This window comes from Leptinotarsa decemlineata, unplaced genomic scaffold, assembly GCF_025532065.1.
Source record: "Leptinotarsa decemlineata unplaced genomic scaffold, Ldec_3_MD MMD2_tig00026347_RagTag_RagTag, whole genome shotgun sequence".
In the NCBI taxonomy this organism is placed as follows: domain Eukaryota; kingdom Metazoa; phylum Arthropoda; class Insecta; order Coleoptera; family Chrysomelidae; genus Leptinotarsa; species Leptinotarsa decemlineata.
In genome coordinates, this window is record NW_027412698.1 from 3,602,113 (window position 1) to 3,628,070 (window position 25,958).

Sequence of the window (25,958 nt, forward strand, 5' to 3'; positions counted from 1 at the left end):
AAGGCATTTTCAGAGACAACAAATAACTTCCAGTACACCTCACAGAATAATTTCTCCACTTAGTGTACTACCACGAAGTTCACTATACGAGTTCCTCGATGTTAATGAGCTCTCGCCCCATTACGCCGGCTGATCTACTGCGCATCCAATATTGTAAGGCAATATTTACAGTTTTGTGGTTCAATGAGGTTCGAATATTTTCCTTCTGATAACACCGCACTGTGTCATGTGTTGTCGGTTGCCAATTTTGTCAGTTGTCATTAGTTGAGCATAGGTCTGAATTCCTTGTTTTAGAATAATTTATTTTGAATAATTATTATTGAATAATTATTCTGACACTATATCCGGGCATTATGGGCATAATTTTGATTTTTTGATTTTTGAAAGTAAGTAGACAACCGTTTGCAAATTCTAATTTTTTCAATTCTTGTTTTCTCTTTTTTTTTTTAAATTCATTTTTGTCAATAACTAGGACGACCTAAATAGTTTCTAATAGGTTTGATACCATAAGTTCATGATTGAAATTTTGATGAATGCTAGGTAATATGTCGATGTAAAACTAGACTTTCAGGAATTTTGTGAGAAATACCTATATATAAGTACCAGTGTGAAGGTGGCCATGTGTTTTCATCCATGTGTTTGGTGAAAGAGAGGCGAGCGCGCTATTCCGCCATAGGTCGCTTCACCGCAATTATTCACATGGCTAGCCATGTAAATTTTTACATTGATAGACTCATTGCTGGAAACGAACTGATGTGATTGGAAATGATTCTAATGATGATGAAAATCCTTTTTTTTATGAAATGAACCGCATTTTATTGAAATTGAACAAACAAGTGATAATAATAGAAGCAGAAAAATAATTCCAAAAGGAAATTCGTTGCTAGGAATATTTTTTCTGTCAATTAATTGAATACACCCCCCACTACCCTTTATTCAATTTTCATTAGAAAAAATCATAACTCTTTGCAGAAACACATTGCTGGGAATTTTTTTTTCATGAAACCATCGAATTTGGCATGCTTATTAACCCCAGAAGGATCGCTGATTTAGTCTCGCGAAAGAACACCCCCCAACTACCCTTAATTCACTTTTCATTAAGAATAAATCATAAGTCCTTGCAAAAACACATTGCTGAGAGTATTTTTTCATGAAACCTTCGAATTTCGCAAGCTTGTTAACCCCAGAAGGGTCGCTGATTTAGTCTCGCGAAAATACACCCCCTTCTACCCTTAATTCAATTTTCCTTAGAAAAAATCATAAGTCCTTGCAAAAACACATTGCTGGGAGTATTTTTTTCATGAAACCATCGAATTTCGCAAGCTTGTTAACCCCAGGGGTGTCACTGATTTTGTCTCACGAAAATACACCCCCTTCTACCCTTAATTCAATTTTCATTAAAAAAATCATAACTCCTTGCAGAAATACATTGCTGGGAATATTTTTCCATGAAACTATCGAATTTGGCATGCTTATTAATCCCAGAAGGGTCACTGATTTTGTCTCACGAAAATACACCCCCTTCTTACCTTAATTCAATTTTCATTAGCAAAAATCATAACTCCTTGCAGAAACACATTGCTGGAAAAAAATTTCCATCAAATCATCCAATTTGGCATGCTTATTAACTCCAGAAATGTCGCTGATTCTGTCTCACGAAAATACACCCCCTTCTACCCTCAATTCAATTTTCATAAAAAAAAAATCATAATTCCTTGCAGAAACACATTTATGGGAATATTTTTTCATGAAACCATCGAATTTGGCATGCTTATTAACCCCAGAAGGATCGCTGATTTGGTCTCGCGAAAGAACACCCCCAACTACCCTTAATTCACTTTTCATTAAAAAAATCATAACTCCTTGCAGAAACACATTGCTGGGAAATTTTTTTCATGAAACCATCCAATTTGGCATGCTTATTAACCCCAGAAGGGTCGCTGATTTTGTCTCACGAAAATACACCCCCTTCTACCCTTAATTCAATTTTCCTTAGAAAAAATCATAAGTCCTTGCAAAAACACATTGCTGGGAGTATTTTTTTCATGAAACCATCGAATTTTGCAAGCTTGTTAACCCCAGGGGTGTCACTGATTTTGTCTCACGAAAATACACCCCCTTCTACCCTTAATTCAATTTTCATTAGAAAAAATCATAAGTCCTTGCAGAAACACATTGCTGGGAATATTTTTCCATGAAACCATCGAATTCAGCGAGCATGTTAACTCCAGAAGGACCGCTGATATAGTCTCGCAAAAGAACACCCCCGACTACCCTTAATTCAATTTTCATTAGAAAAATCATAAGTCCTTGCAAAAACACATTGCTGGGAGTATTTTTCCATGAAACCATCCAATTTGGCATGCTTATTAACCCCAGAAGGGTCGCTGATTTTGTCTCACGAAAATACACCCCCTTCTACCATCAATTCAATTTTCATTAGAAAAAAATCATAACTCCTTGCAGAAACACATTGCTGGGAATATTTTTTCATGAAACCATCGAATTTGGCATGCTTATTAACCCCAGAAGGGTCGCTGATTTGGTCTTGCGAAAGAATAACACCCTCAACTACCCTTAATTCACTTTTCATTAAAAAAAAATCATAAGTCCTTGCAAAAACACATTGCTGGGAGTATTTTTTCATGAAACTATCGAATTTCGCAAGCTTGTTAACCCCAGAGGGGTCGCTGATTTTGTCTCACGAAAATACACCCTCTACCCTTAATTCAATTTTCATTAAAAAAATCATAACTCCTTGCAGAAACACAATTTCAATAAAATGCGGTTAATTTCATAAAAAAAAAAAGATTTTCATCATCATCAGAATAATTTTCTATCACATCAGTTCGTTTCCAGCAATGAGTCTATCAATGTAAAAATTTACATGGCTAGCCATATGAATAATTGCGGTGAAAAGACCTATGGCGGAATAGCGCGCTCGCCTCTCTTTCACCAAACACATGGATGAAAACACATGGCCACCTTCACACTGGTTATATGAGTTGATGTCTTGTTTGATTTTAAAATAGTTTCTAATTTTTGTTATGGCAATTATAAATAATGATGGACTTGTTCTACTTTTAGTAGATACATTTATGAATTTCAGATAAAAGTCCTGAACTATTGCTAGGCCACACCATTGTGGACATTGCCAAGTCAGAAATTATATTCTTGTACATTAACTCTAATGGAAAGGAAATTATGTCTAGTTTTCATATGATCTTTTTCAAAGTATATTATTTCTGAATAAATGACTATATTTATATCATCAGGTTTGATCTGCTCAAAAAGAGGATTGAAAACATGACCCTCTTTCTATTGACTAATCTTGTCTTTCAATTAGAATTTCAAAGGAAAATAGATGGATTTTTAAATTTTATTTTCAAGGAGTTCAAAGTTGTCAAGATAAATGTAGTAACTGTTCTAATCTAACAATGTCAGACATCTGATTGAAGTTACAGTTTGTAATATCCATATGCTTTTTGGTTTCACCCAAACGTGATTCTATTTTTGGCAGCCTATTAATTACACACAACTAATATTTCCAGGCACTTTTTCCAATTTTTTACTTTTGAGCCCTGAGAATTCATGTTTCCTGTCTGTTTTTTCGTTAACCACGTACGACTTCTGGTGTATTGGTGCAGTCTATTTCTTTTGGTTTTCAAAAAATTTCACAAAATGAAACTTTCTCAACAGCTTCTCTGAAATATTTAACTCTTGACAATATTTTGTAGTATCAGTATCAACCGGAGAGGTATGTGGAAATAGAACTTTCTAAAATTTTTCAAGTGATGCCACTGAATATGTTCAAGAATGATGTGACATATTTCTGTAACTAAATGCATGAATGATTTTTGGGTTTCTAAAATGTGGAACTTCAGTAATTATTATTTCAATCACATCAAAAGAATGATTATAGGGAGGGTTTGTGATTTTATTTGCTCCTACTTTCAAGAAAGTGGAGATACCATTGGATGGGTAGAAATTTACTGCAAAAACTATTCGGTGTTCAGGGAAAACTAAGAGAATTTCAGTGACACTATGGACCCCTGTTAAGCCTGCACAACTTCTTTGAATTTTTATATTATTATGCTCATTTTGTCCTCTATTCCAGAATTTGTTGCTTTTCGTTTGATGTAGATATTGTGGGTTCAGCCAGTTTAACGTTAAACTAGCAGAACACAAACACAGAATTAGGTATTGTCATAATCAGTGGTTCTGTTAGCTTTACCATTTATCTGACAGTAACAAATCAAAATCCTTCTCTTTTTGGAAAATTTTAACTTGCAATAATTTAATAAGCTCATTTTTGCTGCTCTTTTGAATCAAATATTTAGATGATTATCTCAGATACACGTGGTAGAAGCAGAAATAATTTTTCAAAAATATTTCACAACCATGAGTGATATAGAAATATATTCATAGTTTCAGGCTCATTTTAGACTTCTTCGTTACACTATTGAAACTTAAAAGTTCATCCTGAAAAGTTACTGTTTAATATAAACCTCTGAAGAATCTAGTTAGTCGATAACTTGAATTTATGAATTGTGAATATATTGTACAAATGGCTGACGTTTCCGAAAGTAGTTGCTTTCCTTTGTTACGGGTTATGTTAGTTCCAGAGGTTATAGCAGTAAAAATAAGAAAAAGGATACAGTTTTTTTATATTTATTCAACTTCTTTTTATAAAATATGTACATTAAGAACAAGGATAAGCTGATATTTCCATGCCTAAAACAGAAAGATCTATTACCTACGAATGTTATAACAATTTTTAGTTAAATACTTACCAAAGACGAGTCCAGCGAGGTCGATAGTACGGGTAGGGTTCATCGTCAGGTATGTTGATCTGCTTTTGAGTAGATAGCTAAAATAATGACCGTTTACTAATCGTTTTCATCATTTTGGGAATTCATAACAAAATAACATAACCTCACTTCTGCTTGTCATCAGAAGATTCATTAGAACTACCCGGTCACTTCATTCTAAATATCAGGGTTCCCAACCTAAAATATAAAGAACGACACTAATTAAAAAAATTGAAAACAAGCGGGTTTTTTTTGTTAAATATGAAAAAAAGGAGAGTTGAGCAGAATGTGGTTTTTTCGGTGTTCTAGAAAGATTGGAAAGACGTGTGTCGCTTGTTTGCGGATTTTTCTTTGAAACTCTTGTAGTTTTGCGGAAAAGGTAGTCAAAGGCAGGTCCTCTGACTATTTCAAGAAGATTTGTTCCCGAATTACACAAGTTTGCTGAATTGAATAATTACTGCTCAAGGCCACCCATTATCCAGGTAGGTTTTATCAGCCTTTGCATGTATTACATTCAAATTTATGTGAACCCGGTCAAACTCTTCATGAATAAGTTCTTTTTAGGGCCTTTTTTTCTCTTTTTCTACTTGTTATTTTACGTTACGTGGGCCTATCGACTACTCTACTTTACATCAATTTGCCTTTACGTAACGGTTCAGTTCAGCTTGGTTTTACATACCATTGAATATAAATGTCGAATATCTAGTTGAAGATAGCCCAGGATAGTATTCATCACCCAAGCCTGGATCATTGCTTGGGAAATAAGTTCATCCAGTAGCGCAATCACTCCCCCAATTTGGACATTTAGTTGAAGTGATTACGTAACGAGTACTTTTGATGCTTCGTTCGAACGCCTAGGCCTACCCTGCTATGCTGTCACTCTCGACAAGACAATATTCTCCTATGAAGCTGTACCCAGGGTGGAAAACACAGTAACTATCACAAGTAACCTGCATCATTATTCATACTGTTTCTCTGGCTAAAACTAAATCAGGTTTTTTTCTACCACAAATATCTTGACCTATTATATACTTACTTTAGTGAAATTTTGGTATCGATACCTTAAGGAGACTCCTTACTGGATATAAATGATATCGGTTATCCCTGGCTATTTGTTTGAAAAAGTTGAAATAGAGAGCTAGAGCTCGATTTAGTTGGTTGTCCTATTTTCACACCGAAACATATCCGAAGTGTAGTTTTTTTTTATCGTTGGAAATTATACAACTCCCTAAAATCACTCATCATATTGTTTGAGTCTTAATCTACCCACTCCTTGAGATATTTTCTTCGAGTAGTCATCTATCTTGGATCTTCTGTTGCAGAATTTCGAGAAATTGAAAGTTTAATGGAAAATCGGGAAGGTAGTAATTAGTATGAGTAATAATGGAGTAACACCTTTCATAAGACCAACAATTGTTTGTAGAAATCAGCTTGATTGGAAATATGTAGTTTCCTTTCAAAATCTGTCAAGAAGGGAAGCTTTTGAGTTTTGAGAACGAAAATGGTACTCTTCGACACGTCAACCATTTGTAAGGAAAGCTAATTGAATAGTTTTTTTCATTCATTCATCATATTTGATAGGCATACTTTATGAATATAAGTTACTGACTAATTAGACTCTTCAGATGTTAGTTATAGACAGTACCTGTTCGGAGTAAACTCTTCAGTTTGCCCTTTATTACACTAGAACAGATACTCTGTTTATATATATATATATATATATATATATATATATATTTTTTTTTTTTTCGGATTGTGGTAGGTTAAAAACCTCAAAAACATTAAGATATTCGCTTCAGTTATCGATACTTGCTGATATTGAATATGAATTTTTTTTCTAGGTGGTTTCATCTGTATTTGGAGTGTCTCGTTGGAGTTATTTACTGGACATATCAATGATGTGTGGTTAAAGTGATATGATGAAAGGCTGAATTTCCACAGTCATATTTCAACATAAGGCCAGACACATAAGACGGATAAATGAAGGTGAGTGGCAGTGATGACATCATAACTTATTTACGAGTATAGAAAGCTTTTTTCATAAACTACACCTCACGATTTGATCTCCACAAACTTTATTTGGAAAATATACCACGACATGTTTCGCTAATAGTGATTCAAATTATTTTTGATAAAGCTACTGTCGTGATATATTTTTCAAATAAAGTTTGTGGAGATCAAACCGTGAGGTGTAGTTTATGAAATTACTATGGATCTTCATCAAGTAAAGGCGAAATCAATCAGAAAAATATAGAAAAGCTGATAAATAATAATTTTCATGTGGGACGAAACATACATATTAGTAATATGAAATGTCCATCGATTATAAGTCATTCTTTTGGCAAATATTTGATGGTCGTGTCCATGCAGGTTAGGTTTCGGGGATAGGATTTTTTTTATTATAGATTTGAAAAACTTTCTGTTCTCAACCTATCTATTGAAATATAAAATGTAGAATATAGATTATTGAATTGATTATTGAATTTTTTTAGAATATCTTCTCTTATATTCAAATGGAGTCAAGAGCTAAAAATGTTTGATATAAAAATCTCTAAAGAGATGCATTTTGACAATGCAATTATCAATTCAGTTGAAATTATTTGAATATATAATTGGCAAAGAAGTCGTTTCTTCGATTGACTGAATATATGAAGAGGAAACATTATGAATAAGTATAAATAAAATTGGTGTGGTCAAAGATATGGACAGTCATCGTAGTATTTTGTTAAGATATTGTAAACCTTGTCAAAAAGGTGATTTTTGATTTTTTTTCTGAAAACTTTTACCTACTCTTACAAGACAGCAATTTATTGAATATTTTCAAAGCATTGTGGATCACAAAATTTTTTCATCAGACTTGAGTTTGGTTTTGGGGTTCTAATTTGATCAGCCTGCTGGGTGATGTGCTCTGCTACTCTCCGTGACGCCAACACAATAAAAAAAATAATATGGACAAGTTGAGAACTCTTTGTAGGCATTTCAGTTAGTATATTTTACTGTTCAGTCTGAACATTGTTTCTCAGATACGGAATTCCCAATCTGATATGTCATTCATTATAAGATGGCTTCGTGTGGGAAGGTTATGTTAAATGTGCTGTGTAAATATTTATTCATTCATTTATTTACTGACTTGACTGTTGCGTCTTTATTTGTAATTTTCTGTTTTTATTACTATTATTATTGTTGGCATGGAGCGACTTCTAAGGGCGCATGCTCAAAACTCAATTGAAGTATGCTTATCTATCTAAACCATAGATGAATAGAGACCTACCTACGATCTCATGCTAAGTACGCTACGTGAATCGCTATTATTTTTGCTAATTACTTATTTCGCCGTGTGTGCTCTAGACTCTGTGTCATCTTCGACTGTTTGGTAACTCATTTTAACTTCCCGTTTTGTTGTACAATCCAATGAAGCTGAAGAAAGAACACTCCAAGAAAGGGCCCTTTCAGAAGCAGGGATTTGTGCTATTAATTCGGTGAGTTCGCTTTATGCCACAATTCATACAGTCCACTCTTGTTTTCATTTTTATTATTTTTTAAGTATTCGAAGACGCGACATTGGTCCTTCGAGCCGGATTGGTTTGAAAATATATTTTTTTTTATCAATACAATTTTTTGTTTTGATAACGCTCATAGTTCCATTCCATTCATTTAGTCAGGCGCAAAGGAGAGTTGAGAGATCGTAGTGGGGATATCGCAGTATACAAACACATCAGGTGTCAGTTGTTTCTTTATCACGAACAGTGAATCTATAAAAAAAACATTTGTTTTTCTCTTCATCTTATCGCATTCGCTCAGATTGTTTACAATTTGTACTGGCTTAGACTTCAATAATGGCAGATAAATTGAAAAGGTACAAGGCTTGGCGGACTAGCGCACTTAACGAAATTTATTCCTTGCAGGGAATCGCAAATTTGGCAAAAACTAATAAATCTCAACATACTTTGTTCAAAATTAGATATGCTGAGATAGAAACTCTCAGAGATGAATTCATGAAACACCATAATAATATTTTGGTTAGTTTATCTAGTGATCCAAACTTTGAGCTGGATCAGGAAAATACTTCAAAGGAAACATTTTTAGAATCATATTATGATATTCGCACAATATACGCAGATCTATTTGAAAATAGTTTACAATTGAATCAGACTGTTGAAAATACGAATTCAATTTCCGATAATTCGCGCATAAGGTTACCTAAAATGGAACTTAGGACATTTTCTGGTGATTACAAGGAATTTCCATTGTTTATTGATCTTTTCAACAATACGGTTCATAATAACGGATCACTGAATGATTCTGAAAAAATCAATTATTTAGTATCGTGTTTAGACGGACCTCCTTTAGCATTAGTAAAGATGCATCCTTTAGAAGGACCCAGTTATGCAACTGCATATGCAAGTCTTGTGAAGAAATATACTAATGAAAGATTCAGAGCAACGGCTCACTGGAATGAATTAGAAAATTGTCCAGAAGTTGATTGTGAAAATCCAATTTCGTTTCGACATCTGTTGGATGTTTTTTCAGAAAATTTATCCGAGTTGAGGAAGATGGGTCTTCCTATTGATGAGTGGAGTTTTATTTTGGTTCAAATGTTGATTAAGCGTATCAATCCAGAAATGATGAGAGATTTCGAGCGAATTCATTGTTCTACCTCTATTCCAAAATACATGGATTTATATAGTTTTTTGGATAAACAATGTACCGCCATTGAAGCTTCAGCTTTTTCATTCACTTCAAAATCAAATAAAAGTTCAGATACCAGTAATAAGTCAAGTATGAATTTCCGCTCTAAAGGTAAAGGTAATTTTTCAAAAAATGCTTCATTTTTTGCTAAAACTGAAAAACGCATTTCAAATAATCAGTGTCCACTTTGCCAGAGCAAACATTTACTATATACCTGCCCTAACTTTCTTCAGAAAACTGTTACAGATCGCTATAATCTTTGTAAATCGTTACATCGATGTTTTAATTGTTTGAGCAATATGCATGATATTCGGACCTGCAAGTCAAATGTCTGTTGTCGGTGGTGTAATAAAAGACATCATTCCTTGTTATGTTTGATGGAAAAATCAACTTCATCAACGCCTCAAACCCAAACATCTACATCTAATTCTACTGTTGGCAACACGCCTGCTGCTCAAGAAGTTGCTACTGTCAACTGTGGGTGTGGATTTACGAAACGCAATTCGATGGTAATGTTAGCAACAACACGCGTTGAAATTTTGAGTAATCGAGGAAATTATCACAATTTTCGTGCTTTATTAGACCCAGGCAGTCAAAGTACATTCATTACTCAAAAAGCTTTCAACAATTTAGGCTTGCCAAAATATCATTTGTCTTTGGCTGTGCAAGGATTAGGTGAAACTAAAACTGTTACTAGTTCAGGTGGGGTAACATTGTGTATCAAACCATATAGAAAAACTTCACCTGTATTTACAACTGATGCTGTTATTTTACCAAAAATATGTGAAAAACTTCCCTCTACCAATATTTCTATTCAAAAATGGCCACATATCTCCAATATTGAGTTGGCAGATCCTAACTTTAACTGTCCAGGTCAAATTGATCTCCTTTTAGGCGCAGATATATTTCCAAAAATTTTGTTAGGAAATCATTTGAAGGGTGGAAATGGGGAACCGTACGCTTTGGAAACAGTATTTGGTTATGTTGTAATGGGTCAATTCAACTGTGACGCTTCGCCTTCATTAAATTTATTTTTTTGTAAGATCAATTGTACATCTCTAGAAAACACTATTTAAAAATTTTGGGAGCTTGAATCTGTTCCTGATGTAACCTGTTTATCACTAGAAGATAAGATGGCTGAAGATTTATATAAAATGTCAACTACAAGGGATCAGTCTGGGCGCTTCATTGTTTCATTACCTTTTCGAGACTCACCCCCTGTATTTTCCCGAAGTAGATGTCTTGCAATCAGGAGTTTTTTAGCCCTTGAAAAACGTTTACAAAAACAACCACATATATATAAAGATTATTGTTCATTTATGCGAGAATACTTAGACCTTAATCACATGGAATTAATTTCGGAAAGCAAAGTACCAATGAAAAGTTATTATATACCGCACCATTGCGTAATTAAACCTCAAAGTTCAACAACAAAGTTGAGAGTAGTGTTCAATGCGTCTGCCCGTGATCCAAATGAATTATCACTCAATGATTATTTATTAACTGGTCCCAAATTACAACGTGATATTGTCACGATCCTGTTAAATTTTCGCATACATAAATATACCCTATGTGCAGACGTGCAAAAAATGTACAGGATGATTTTAATCACTCCCGATCATCAAGATTATCAACGCATTATATGGCGTTTCTCGCCATCTGAACCTTTTCAAGATTATAGACTGCGCACCCTCACTTATGGAATTTCAGCCTCGCCATATCTGTCACTGAAGACTATTCAGCAATTGGTGGCTGAAGATGGTGCCAATTTTCCGCTCGCATCTGCTTCTTTGTTGTCCGATTGTTATATTGATGACATCGTAACAGGTCATGCAACGTTTGAAGGTGCTTTACGTCTTCAAAAAGAGTTGATAACTCTATTGAAGAAAGGAGGCTTCGATCTACGTAAGTGGTCGAGCAATGAGCCCTCCCTACTGTCTCATTTACCCAAATCATATTTAGACACATCTCCAATTTCTTTTGATCAATGCCAAGAAAACCTCCATAAAATTTTAGGAATTGTTCTGAAGATAACTTTTCATTTTCAGTTGAAGTATTGAATAGACCTTGCACGAAGCGAAATTTACTGTCCGAACTTGCTCGTGTATTCGATCCATTGGGAATTCTTGCCCCTATAACGTTTTCAACAAAATATCTTATTCAACAGTTATGGGTTTCAGGTTTGGACTGGGACGAAACTCCCAATGAACGAATTATTCAATATTGGTCACGCTATAAAGAAGAATTGAATTCACTGTCAGGAATTCAATTACCCCGCAGATTATTACACAATATTCATTTAGAATGTGAACTACATGGTTTTTGTGACGCTTCCGAAAAAGGTTATGCTGCTGCCATTTATTTTCGTGAAATACAAAATCAGAAATCGAAGCTATATTTTGTCTGTGCAAAATCTAAAATTGCCCCGCTCAAGCGCATATCTATTCCATGTCTGGAGTTGTGTGCTGCTGTACTCCTCTCTTCTTTAATGTCATTTGTCCTTAGTGTATATCAAGGTAAACTTAAATTCAGTTCTATTTGGGCATGGACAGATTCGGAAATTACTCTTGCATGGATTAAAGCTTCTCCACACAGATGGAAAACTTTTGTGAGTAATAGAGTCAGATATATTCAGGATAAAGTGTCGCCTGAATTATGGCATCATGTTGATTCGAACGAGAATCCTGCTGATATAGCATCTCGTGGCCTTCTTCCATCTGAGTTGCTAAATCATCGTCTATGGTTTCAAGGACCCACTTTTTTGCAAAATTTTCAGAATAAGTGGCACAAGTCAGATTTGAAAATGTATACCACGCATGAAGAGGAACGCAAACTTGGTTTGTTATTAGTAAATCGATCACACTATTTGAGCGAAATATTAAAAGATATATCATCATTCGGAAAATTACAACGAATTTTAGCATATTGCCAACGATTCATTTTCAATTCGAAAAATCCGAGAAGCAAATTGTCTGTTTTTCTTTCCTCTAAAGAGCTTCAACACGCAACGAAACTTCTTGTTAAACATACTCAACAACTAGCATTCTCAAAAGAAATTGAATCGCATAATTTTTCGAAGCCGCTCAAAAAATTGAATATATTTATAGACAATGAGGGACTTCTCAGAGTGGGAGGTAGATTAACAAATTCTAACCTATCTTACGATAAGAAACATCCGCTCCTTTTACCTAGTAACTCAGATTTCACTTATTTAATTATTGAACATTTTCATAAAAAGTATTTCCATGCAGGTATACGAACTGTACAGTTCTTACTATCTCAACAATATTGGATTTTGGCATCAAAACGCGTAATTCGCAAAATTTTGTCTCGATGCATGGCATGTTGGAAGACGCACCCTGTATCATTACAACCTCCCATGGGGAATCTTCCTCTACCACGCATTTCACAAATTAAGCCCTTTTCTAACGTTGGTGTGGATTATGGTGGTCCACTTTTTATCACTATGAATAAACGTAGGGGATCAAAAACTATCAAGGCATACATATGTCTATTTGTATGTCTCGCTACAAAGGCGATTCACATCGAACTCGCTTTAGATCTTTCGAGTGACGCATTTTTAGCAGCTCTTCGCCGTTTTGTAGCTCGTCGAGGACGATGTTCTTCGATAAGCAGTGATTGCGGAACAAATTTCATTGGAGCTTGTAGTCAACTTAAACTTTTACAAGAGGCCGCGTCCTCTGAGAATATTGAATTTCACTTCAACCCCCCTTCAGCACCGCACTTCGAAGGTATTTGGGAGGCGGGAATCAAATCAGTAAAGAGTCATTTGAATAAAACAATCGGAGAACAGGTTCTGACATATGAAGAACTTTATACGGTGCTGGTTCAAATTGAATCATTATTGAACTCTCGTCCATTAACACCTTTAAGTTCAGATCCTAATGATATTTCAGTTCTAACTCCCGGCCATTTTTTAACTTTAGAACCCCTGTCTGCCGTTCCTGACTCCGATCTCACGTCAACTCCTTTGAACCGTTTATCGCGGTGGCAATTACTCCAACGAATCCATCAAGATTTCTGGCGTCGATGGAAAATTGAGTATTTGCATACATTACATCAACGTAGCAAGTGGATTAAACCGATGACTCCGGTTGCACCGGGTACATTAGTTTTGATAAAAGATGTTACGCCCCCACTCCAGTGGACTTTAGGTCGAATCACTACTTTGAAACCGGGTAGTGACGGAATTTCCCGTGTTGCTGTGGTTAAAACAAAAAATGGTACATTAACACGACCTTTGGTCAAATTGTGTCCTCTACCAATTGAGGAGACAAATTGATTGAAATTCATTCTTTTCTTTCAACTTGAATATATTTAGTTTTTTTGACATTAATATTGCTTTTTTTTTATTTTAGAAAATTATAATTTTGTTTCGAATTGGAAAATGCATATTTAATCATATGCATTTTGGGGGCCGGTAATGTTGCGTCTTTATTTGTAATTTTCTGTTTTTATTACTATTATTATTGTTGGCATGGAGCGACTTCTAAGGGCGCATGCTCAAAACTCAATTGAAGTATGCTTATCTATCTAAACCATAGATGAATAGAGACCTACCTACGATCTCATGCTAAGTACGCTACGTGAATCGCTATTATTTTTGCTAATTACTTATTTCGCCGTGTGTGCTCTAGACTCTGTGTCATCTTCGACTGTTTGGTAACTCATTTTAACTTCCCGTTTTGTTGTACAATCCAATGAAGCTGAAGAAAGAACACTCCAAGAAAGGGCCCTTTCAGAAGCAGGGATTTGTGCTATTAATTCGGTGAGTTCGCTTTATGCCACAATTCATACAGTCCACTCTTGTTTTCATTTTTATTATTTTTTAAGTATTCGAAGACGCGACAATGAACATATAGATAGTGGGATTGAAAAAATAAACAAATGAACAATAATATAGAATATCAAAAAACAAATGTCAATTAAGTAATTATTAATAATAATAATCAGCAGTTTCTTCATAGTAAATCAATACATTTAACCTGATTTTTAAAAGAGTACAAGGATGAGTCAAACCAATATAGCTGCTATTCTTATTTGCTAACCTAACCATTCTAGTGATGGTTTCATTTAAGCCATAGCTAGTAGAATGGTAAGGAACTTTAAACAACTCTGACACTCTGGTTCTTTTTGAATTTACATTGAAGTTAATCATTTGTGTTACAAATGGACAGTTCATATCACCATTTATAACTTTTTGAAGAAGTCTTAGATCAATTTCAGCTCGGCGGTGCTCCAAAGTAGATAAATTCAGAAGAAGCAGAATGTCTTGAGTACTCATAGTCGGACCTCAGATATCCGAGCTTTAATGCACATGATCTCAGAAATATGTTTTGTACTTTCTCAATCATAGATTGCAACACTGCAAACATTGAATAATAGCTGTGGTGTATGACATCTGACACATCGTTTACAAAAAGAATGAAGAGTATTTGAGTATTGGGCCTATATGCGATCCTTGAGGGACGCCAGGAATTTGTGATGATATGGAACCAGCATATTTAACATATGAATTTTATTATCCAAATAACTCTTTATCCATTTTGACATGTTACTATTGATGCCTAATGCTAGGAGCTTAGTCATGATAGGATCATGATTTACCGTGTCAAAGGCTTTAGAGAAATCAGTATAAATAGAGTCAATTTGGTGTTTGTCCTCTAGGTTATTCAAAAGAAAATGTTGATAAAGCAATAAATTCGTAGTGGTGGATCTACCAGATATAAAGCCATGTTGGTGTTCATTCATTATGTTTTTTGTATCGAAAGCCAGTTTTTTAGGTATCAAACAATCCAGCAACTTTGGAATTTCAGATTGCTTGCTCACTGGACGGTAGTTTTTGATATTTTCTCTATCACCAGATTTGTGGATTGGAGTTAGAAAACTTTCCTTCCAGAATTCAGGGAAGATTCCCATAGATAAAGAAAGATTAAATAATGTTTGTAAGGGTTTTGCTAGAGTGAATATGCAGTTTTTTAAAAATTGCAAAGGAATTCCTTGGGACCAGCTGAGAGTTTTTCTGGGGTTATCATGAGTCGATTGATTATTTCTGCGTTTTCAATATAGTAGTTGGAAACCTGTAAACTCTCTGTGCATTTGTATTGCGGAATTTGAGAAACCTTTTCGTCAGAATAGGTAGTAGAAAAATTATTTGCGAAAAGATTAACACATTTTAAGGCGTTAAAACTGCCCTAAGGTATATTAAATGTACTAGATGTGAGGCGGTAGCTAATCCAATCTGTGCTGAAATATTGAAAAATGTAATTTTTTGTGAAGACTGTATGATCTGCTGCCAATTGAGTGAAAATTATATAAACAGTAACTCAAACCAATTTGAACAACTAATCTCGATGGAGAGTGATGTTAATTTGAATTCAATTTGCTCTAACGAAGTTTATAATATGGAAAGAAATCAATTTAAAAAAGAATTACAATATCACATAAAGATTTCATTATCCGTGAACTACATGAACTATATAAATCAAAAGACAACATCAAATTACATCAAAACAAGTTAGTTCTGACATCTTAAAAGCAAAGTCTACCACGACCATGATGAGTCTTCAAAAAGTAAATAGATAAAGAACTTGGAGACAGTGAAGGCTGGCACCAAGTCCAACAAAGAAGAAAACGCAAATACCTGGTAGGCCGAACTGAACAAGAATGTGTGGTGGGAACAGTTCCAAAATTTGATAAACTAAGAAACTTTTTACAAACAAATCTTCCAGGTGCTGAATGTGAGGCCCATCCTTTTAAAAGAGCCGACATATATGCATCTGCAAAAGTTGCAATCAATTGTGAGCATTTGAATAAGGAATGGAGACGAGAAATGTTGCCAAATGGAGCATTGGTACCTTTTTTTGCCAGGAAGAGGATGCCAGTAACACAACAGGATCTTCTACATCAAATCCCCATCTAATACGAAACATCAACTCTGAGATAAATCTAAGTAAAAAAACTTCAAGTAAATCTACCCTCAACTGTGATAGGAAAAAGGCTGATACCACAATCTACAGTGGATCTCATAACTGTGATGTAAATCATGATGCTGAAATTGTTAAAAACCTAACTTATGACAATAATATGAATGTGAAGCATAAGTCCTTTCTCTCCTGCTGCTACCAAAATGTGGGAGATTTGAAGTCTAGTCTTCAAAACTTCAAAGTAGTTACGATGTGAAAATATTATCGGAAATTTTGTTGTCTGGTGATATCAATTCAAGGTAACTCTATCTTTCACTACAATAGATCGAGTGATAACCTATAACCCACCTCAGGCTGTGTGGTCCAGTGGTAATCTTGGAGTTACTGTTCAGTGTCCTATAAGTTCACCGGCTTTTACTTAACGTGAGAGATTCAGTTTCTTAAACCTGTTTAAACACAGCGGTGTTCGCAGTAGTCGTCATATTCTACTTGATCTAATTTTTTCCAATCTTGAATCAGTTACGGTGCTCCCAGCTATTGATCTGTTACATCATAATAGCACATACGATACTTCCTGTTTATTCGATATACTACATGTCATCTTGACAACATACTGAAGAAGTTGTTTTTGACTTCAAAAAAGGAGAGTATGATTCAATTTATTTTCTCTTATACATGATTGAATGGGATAATTACTTGGATATGAATGACATTGCCCAACTGTACCTACGATATACTATTTGCTCTTACGCACACCTACATTCCTACTAAAATTCTCAAACCAAATCCAAAATTTCCATGTTGGTATATGTTGAATCAGTTAATCATATTTCAGATGTAAGGTATGATAGTACTGTTAATGTCAAAAAGTGTAAAGTATCAGTGAGCGAAATGTTTGATAAAATCTCAAACCTGAAGGATAGTGTTTGCTGTGGTTCTGATAGAATCCTTTCATACTCTTTAAAGAGGTGCATTTACTCTTTGAGTAGAATAGAATATAATACAATAGAATATTCTGTTGGTGTTAAAATAAACATTAAGTGTTTACACAGGTCAATACAGCACAGATACAGAACTATAACTTATAAATTAAGTAGTATATAAAATATATCGAAGTAGGGACATAGGTTTCACAATATCAACAATTTACAATTTTCAATTCATTTTCTCAGAGACAAATACAATAAATACAATATTCTAAAGATTACATTTCATTTCAAATCTACTGTTAAGGATTTCATTGTAGCTACAGAAGGCTTTGTTTGTTAAATATTCTTACAATCTTCAGTTTATTTCAAGATCCCTGATCTGGCATGGTAGTTTGTTGTAGAATTCTGGAGCATAATAAAGTGAAGCATTCCTTGATTTATATATTCTAAGATTACTCATTCTTATATTGTCACTTTTCCTTGTTTCCTTGTGTAGTGATTATGTACATTGCTTTGAGTTTTGTATTGACCAATATTTTCACGCATATGACAATGGTCATGATTTTGAGATCAATAAATTTTTGTGCATGTGGGGAGTGTCCCCATACTATTATCGCGTATGTACAAACTGATTGAATGAGAGTTTGGAAAGTCATCACACAAACTTTCTGTTCCACTACTGATCTTAGATTTCTTAGAAGGTAAATGCTTTCATTAACTTTACTTTACATGACAGTCAAATTTCAGTGTGGGGTCCAGGTATACTCCCAAAAACTTTAGTGATTCTGGATTTTTAAATATACATATATATTTTTTTTTTGATTGATGCAACTAATTTTCCTTTATTTTGAGTATTTCAATATCATCTTCTAGGCACCCTCAAACTTTGAGTTTGAGGGTGCCTAGAAGATGACAGTTCTACCAACTGTCGAAAGCGCTCGCAGATAATGAATAGAAGATATAAAGCTTCAATTCCTTTTTGTATATATACATATATATATTGAAATATATATATGTATATATATATATATATATATATATATATATATATATATATATATATATATATATATATATATATATATATCATCAGCGCGGTGCAGCCAAGTGTAAAGATGGGCAACACTTGTTTGCCGTAAGCAGGAAACAACACATATGCACGGAGTCAACAACAGGAGCCAACCGCACATTTGTGGTTCCAGTAAGAAGACCTAGAATTCCCAGGCTACATCTATCATGACCACGTAGGCAGCTATAGCTACCTGCGTGACACAAATGTGCGGTTGGCTCCTGTTGTTGACTCCGTGCATATGTGTGGTTTTCTGCTTTCGGCAAACAAGTGTTGCCCATCTTTACACTTGGCTGCACCGCACTGATGAGGCCAATAGCCAGAAACACGTGTCCGCGGTTTGCCCCACTTTTGGAGTGTTGTGTCCACTAATTGTTTAATTTTTGATTTTTATATCATACCCACTCGATAAAATCTCTCTCTCTCTCTCTCTCTCTCTCTCTATATATATATATATATATATATATATATATATATATATATATATATATATATATATATAGGTGATAGGTGGAGAAAATCATTGATTCAGTTTTGCTACCAGCAGCCGTTCTGAAGTGAACCAGTCTGATGCTTTGGACATTGTAATGGCCATACTATCCTTTAAATATTCAAAGTTTCTCTCAGAATTTGTAAAAGTCGTATCGTCATTTATGTAAATTAGGAACAATAGTAGACCTAGAATTGAGCCTTGGGGTACACCGTGCCTGTTGATTCTTTCTTCTGAGAGAGTGCCACCGCAAGATGTTACTTGTCTTCTATCTTCCAGGTAACTTGAAATCATTTTCAAATTGATTCCATTGAGGCCATAGAATTCAAGTTTTTTCAGTAAGATTTCATGTGATACACAGTCAAGGGCCTTTGACAGGTCACAGAACGTAGATCCCACAATTTTACCACTTTCAAAGCCTGCTATTATAGTTTCACATAGATCATTGATTGCTAATGCGGTTGATTTGCCAATTCTAAAGCTGAATTGTTCATTTATCAACAGGCTGGTTCCCTCAAATATCGGAATTCGAATATCTTGGATAGAACTGGTATGAGCGATATAGGTCTGTAATTCTGAGTGTTCATTTTATTACCTTTTTTGAAGACATGTATGATTTTAACAAGCTTGTATTTAGTTGGATATACATACATCATCTTTATATAGAAATAAAAACTTGAATTTCTTCAAAAATAACGTGAAATTATTATTATTTGAATCTACTTTTTATTCAATCGATGATTTTTTCAGTCCGATGTGGCAGTTGAATAACTTATACATTAATTTTTATTCTTTTATTTAAAGTGAGATGTACTTATTGTAATATTAACGAATTTTATACTTGTTGTGAATGAGTGGTATTTGATCTGATTTACGTATTAATAACACTTTCTAAATGAATATGAGATATTTTTTTCGTGTTCTTTTTAATTGACATATCTTTGAAAACTTTAACTTTGCAAATGAATGATATAACGAGTGTCCCAAATAGATAAATATATGTAATACACCACAATTCTCCTTCTGATTTTTTCTTCAACTATTTTATTTATTGTATATTCTACAATTATACATGTTATTCTGATGGTGCCATGCGTGTAATAAGTATAAGGAAATGAAAGCGAAATGAAAGCTTGTTTGACCGATTGATATGCATATATTTATAATATGCATGTTCTCTCGCGCATTTGCTAATTAACTCCAATTTGTAAAATGTGAAATGAACCGTCCACATCACTAGATAAGTATATAGGAGTGTGTCTGAAGACTGAATCAAGAAGAAATATGTATGTATAATAAAATACATATTTTGAAGCTACACCGCTACACCGAAGGTTCTGGTAAATACCGGCTGGAAAACAACTACTTTCCCGGTTAATACCACGGTGGATAATGAATTATATCCGACATACATTTATTAAAGATACCTCACAGTGGTTAGTGTCGCGGATGTTTCTCGTTCATTCAGCAGCAGGAGCCTGCTGAAATTATTCTCTCCTCTACAGTGCTACCCACTTGAAAGCGGCACACCTTTCTAAAATTTGCATCTTTTTTCCGATTTCAAAGAATTTATTTTGAATTGTAGAGCTCAAAAAGCTGTACTTTGGGACCAAATATCATTTTCTTTATTTTATATACAAGAAATCATAGTTGCGATTTTTTAGTAAAAATTCAAAACCACCATTGAACTGGGTCCCCTTTCAAATGGTGATATACCAAATTTCATAAAAATATATTCAATATTAATAATTATGTGGTCGAATTAAAGAAATTTTTATCATGAATTAATTCAAGTATATGATGGACTGAAAAGTAAAAAAACAATATTCAACAAATTATTGTAGACAGAAACATGAATGAACGTTCATCAAATTTTTGTTGTTTCAACCAATCCGCCATTCATTGCAATGCACTTGTAACACCTTCTAATATTCAATATAACTTTCATAAGTTGTTCTGTTGTAATTTCTGCACAAGCTGCAGATATTCTGATGCGTAGTTCTTCTACTGACTGTGGTCTGGACATGTGAATTTTTTGCTTTACTGTACTCCAAAGAAATAGTCTAGCGGTGTCGGGTCCCGTGATTTTGGCGGTCAGTCAATGTAAGGACTAATTCAACTTATCTATCCATTTCCATAATTATCGTTCAGCCATTCTCTTACAATAACTGCATTATGTACAGAAGACCCATTTTTTTTGAAACTCCAAATTCAGACGATCCTGCACTGGTAAGTTATATATTGCTTCCTGAAACTCATCTCTCAAAATGTCTAAAAATATAATTTGAAGAAAAACGGACCGATAATTTCATCACATTTATTTTATGGGAATATTGCCTTTTTTGCGTTTATAACCAAATTAGGAATATCTACAGACCAGTACTTTAAATTTTGGGATGAAACTACTCCATTTTGAAGAAGTTTATATCATTCGAATATTCTCCTTTAGCCCACAAACAGAATTCTAACCATCTAAAAATTTTGGCATAAACGGTTTAATTTTATTTTTTACAAGGCATCTCCTGATATTTTCTCTACGGATATTTAAGTTCAAACTAGTCATTCGGTAGCTTGAGTGAGGATTATTACGAAAATATTGCAATATTCGCACACCATTTCTATTCTCAAGATGTGAATTGTTTCTGTTTTTAAGCGTATATTTCGAAATACAACCTGTTTCGTTAAAACATAATTTATACGGAAGTTTATCAGGATGTCTGTTATGCAATTGTCTGGCAGCTTCTTTTGCCGAAATATCATTATCTGGCACACTTAGTTGATAAACCATGATAAATCACTAATCCTTACCGCTTTACAAAACATTTTTTTTATTAATCGGGCATAATCTGACGTTACTGTTTGAATACAGTTTTTGACAGCCGCAATAATAATCAACAGTCTTTTGTTCAAAATACCAAATGAAAAGAGCGTGATCTTGCATATCCGCACGGTGTTTCAAGGCCAACTCATCAAGATTTAAAAACCATTTAAGAGGTGTGCAGTTAATATTCTATCATGATACAATGTGAATGTCAATTCCACCACAGAATTATTAATACTGAATTTTTTTTATGAAATTTGATATACCGCCATTTGAGAGTGTGCCCTGTCCAATGGTGATTTTGATTCATCATTTATAAATGAAAGGTAATACTGGATCAACTGACGTAGGTTGAATCCAAAACAAGCATGCCCTCAAACACTAATACTCAACACTCTTCTCAACTCATGTTTCACCAACCAAGTTGGGCATCTCCAGAAGAAATTGAAAAATGAGACAAGAAAGTTCGTAAAATGATGATGGTTTATTTAATTTTGAATATATTTTGACTGTATAACAAACGTTATCTCTTTATGTCAAACTTTTTTTATTATAGACCACTTTCAAAATTTTGCCGGTTCTTGTAGACCCCCTGCAGCTACATTTCTACCATATTCTCAAAACTCAACAAAAAAATGTGAACAAATCTAAAGAAATGAACTTTGAACGTTCAAGCCAGTCTCGAATATACCTACACAGTATGTTGAATGGACTGACGCCTATCATAAAACAACGACTTCCCTGGCTAATACCACGAAGGGCGTTGGATTATATCCGACAGGCGTCAGTGCAGGAATCTTCACAGAAAATGTCCTGCATATGCAATTGGCAATACAACTGAAAGAGTTGACCTTCAATTTTGGAACGGGGACACTTGCCGACCGGTTTCGGGCTCATTAGCCACTCATCAGTGCAAGATAGTGGCCATTGTCGACCTAAAGTCAATGATATTGCATGTATACGAATGAATGTAATCATAAAATATGGCCATTTGTTTTAATTATTCATCAAGTCAGTAGTCAGTTTCTCATCTTGTTTCGGGGGGGGGGGGGTGCAGAAATACCTTTTGTTTACATTGGAGAATATTTACTCGGACATAATTAACGTTTCGCAACACGATCTTTACCTTTTTCTGATCGATACTCGCATAAGATCAATAGCAAGTTCAAATGTTGTGCGAAAACGGATTATCAGACGAATCTTGGCTCAAATTATAAATAAAACTGCCGCCTTATATTTAAAACTGAAGGAATTCTGACGGTTTCGTTAATTATGCCTATAAAGTGATATCATACTCTACAAGAGGTGCTGATAATAGCCGTCTGAAGTAAAGTAGGTACATTGGTTATAAAAAGTCCCTTCAGTATGTTGGTTTCTTTTCATATACCCTCTTCTCTAAAGGGATTTTTTTTCGTATACCCTCTTCTCTAAAGGGATTTAATACCCCGAAGTATGCTTTTCGGAAAAACATTCTACTCGCTAGAAGAATTTATTGAAGCAGTAACCGGATAGTTATGAATACGGGGTCATATTTTTTAATTCCTCAAATTTAATGTTTAATGTTTTTTGTAATCATTGTATTTGATTGTAGTTTATTTGTATCTAACTATTGTTTTTTATTTGTATCTGACTGGTATTTTGTGAGTATTCTGTACTTTTTATAACTCGTATAAGTTATACATTCTTTTTGATTTGACTAACCTTCATCATTGTACGACATCAAAAGGCTAATGAGAATTGATTTTTTTACGTAACTTTGCAATGGTCAGGCCCTAAACCCCCAAGTCCCGAAACATTCAGGAGGGCATACCAGCCTTATCAACCAACGACTACATCGTAGGAAGTGATCATTCGGCTCGAGAATCATGTGCCCTGAGTAAGTGCAATGAGCCAAAAATGATACCCTTCTGCATTTGTCCGGTTGAAACTTCTGCCTTAATGAAGCAAGCCGGTATGATTTTGAGATTCGAGAGTAGGGAGGGCCTTATTCCACCGTCGATTCCAATAATCAGACCAGCCATCTTCAATATGTGTTGTATTGCTCTGATGCTCGAGAAGGACTTCATCAGGCGTATTACCTTGTATGAGCCTGATGGTGGGGACTGGATAGTTTCAATAAATTCGGCACTTGAAGACACCACCCAGGCAGGCCATGATGAACTCCTCAGTTTCTGACTTCAGCCCAAGTGCTTTGATTAACCCTATGCATTGGTTTCTCCATGAGTAGCTTTAATTGCGGCTTCACTCTGTCAGTTGCAATGATATGTACTGTCAATTATTTTTGAACAAACCTTATTCATACACTATTTTCGAAATAGCAAGATTGATATCGGAATTCAGTTTTTTGTTCAATTGAGTACACCTATTTCTTACACGCTTTATATTAGCTTCACCTGTGTTTGTTTGCTTGTAACTCCCAAGCTCGGGATCTATATTGACAGGATTATCAACATTATTATTGCTTGATCTATTCGCGAGCAGTTGGCGCTGTACGTAACCTCCTTGATAGGTTGTTCAAAAGAAAGTCAAAATAAAAAATGGATTTTAGGAATTATAAGTGTCAGTGAAATTTTGTACTACAGATGAAATCTTTAGATATTTAAATATTTTCAATTACCCGTGATTTAATACAGAAAAAAGTTTTGAACAAAACGAAAGATACATTTTAAAATCTAATTCGATTATTTGAAAGCAAACCAGAATATGGATTTCAACAATGAAAACGTTTTCGTAAAATGTACACTTAAAAAATTCAGTTACTCAAATATTCCAAAAAATCGAAAAATTAGAATTAAGGTGCTTGACATTACATATCAAATCAAAAGATTGATTTGAAAAATAAATATAGTTTGAAAAACTAAAAAAAACGCTTTTATAGCATATGAAACTGAAAAGTAAAAAATATAGTTAAAAAAAACTAAAAAATACGCTTTTAAAAAACATCGAACTTGAAATTTAAAAATAAATATAGTTTAAAAAAACCTAAAAAACACGCTTTTAAAGAACATCGAACTAAAAAGTTAAAACAATTTTTATAAAAAAATAAGCTTAAAACAATAGCGATCGAAAATACTAGTATTATTATGAAAAAAGCTTGGGCGCTAGATATACAAAAAATATGGCACAAAGCGCCCACGCTTTTTTCACAATAATACTAGTATTTTCCGATCGTTATTGTTTTGAGCTTATTTAAAAAAAATATTTTTAACTTTTCAGTTCGATGTTTTTTAAAAGCGTGTTTTTTAGTTTTTCAAGCTATATTTATTCCATAGTTATTTGAGATATGATGCGTCACAATAATAATTAATAATAATGTATTTATTACACAGAAAAATATAGAACATAGTGAAAATTATAGTAGCATGTAGGTTATTGACTGTATTGATGACAAAAGTTTGTGAGTCCTAAGTCTTATCTTTTTTCCAGATAGTCCTGTTCTATGATGAAGACAGTTGAAACGCTACCAAAGCCATCTCAAGCGCAAGAATCAACCTGGAAAACTGTAAAGGAAAACAACGAAGTTTGTTAAATATTGTGGAATAATAGTTTTGGTGCTGTTATAATTTATTTTTACAAGCACTCTTCTCAATTTACGATCAAATAATTTTGGTTGAATGATGTTTCATTAGTTGATATTATGTAATTCACCATAAAAACCATAACCATAAAAACAACAAAGACCAATCAGGGCTAAGAATAGCTTTAAATGTTTTCATTCTCAAAAGTATTTTTGATATTTCATGTTCACATTTTTACAAAGGTAATATAGCTGGGAAGTGTTTTGATTTTCATTTTGCCTGCTCAACATTGGACAAAATTATTTTCTCACAAGTGTATTCGAGGAAACATGAATATTCGCTTCATTGTTACAGGAATATTGTTTTATTGTTGTTTTTATTCTCTTTCAGGAAAATTTTACATTCGAAACATTTTTGATTACATTCTTCACTGTTTATGCAGAGTTAATTTTCAGCATCTCTTGATGAGTTACCTGTAGTTAGATTCTCCGACATTGTACACGTTTTTCTATGAAAAACAATATATGGGAGACAATATATGGAAGTCGGAGCTTCAATTTTTTGGGATTTCAAAAATTCTTTACTTCAACATCTACTCCAATACTTACCATGTTGTTAGAACTAGATGTCTATCTCAAGCTTAGTCACCTCGTCGAAGACGTGGCTCGTTTGTCGGGGAAAGTA

General features: G+C 34.0%; 1 protein-coding gene and 1 long non-coding RNA gene across 7 annotated transcripts; one reads left to right on the plus strand and one right to left on the minus strand.

Moving 5' to 3' along the window:
* Window positions 1-250: 250 nt before the first annotated feature.
* Window positions 251-25,547, plus strand: LOC141486222 (uncharacterized). Of its 6 annotated transcripts, none has more exons than XR_012467708.1 (3): window positions 251-386; window positions 6,653-6,797; window positions 25,183-25,547. XR_012467708.1 is itself a non-coding variant. In XM_074183950.1 (2 exons), exon 1 carries the CDS (start codon window positions 12,304-12,306, stop codon window positions 13,801-13,803), a length of 1,500 nt encoding a protein of 499 aa, XP_074040051.1. In that variant the 5' UTR covers window positions 12,129-12,303; the 3' UTR covers window positions 13,804-14,289; window positions 25,183-25,547. The 6 variants fall into 6 exon arrangements, 1 of the variants encoding a protein (XP_074040051.1); XR_012467711.1 differs by lacking the exon at window positions 251-386 and adding an exon at window positions 5,108-5,293 and having other exon boundaries at window positions 25,187-25,547; XR_012467707.1 differs by lacking the exon at window positions 251-386 and adding an exon at window positions 5,133-5,293.
* On the minus strand, window positions 4,656-4,964 carry LOC111515658 (uncharacterized). Its single transcript, XR_002723572.2, has 2 exons — window positions 4,794-4,964; window positions 4,656-4,734 (listed from the first exon to the last, which is right to left on the minus strand). It is a non-coding gene; the product is annotated as an uncharacterized lncRNA (long non-coding RNA).
* Window positions 25,548-25,958: the final 411 nt, after the last annotated feature.

Bases quoted from the DNA above. Each gene is read 5' to 3' on its own strand.
- LOC141486222 (XM_074183950.1), top strand. From the start codon at position 12,304: ATGTATACCACGCATGAAGAGGAACGCAAACTTGGTTTGTTATTAGTA.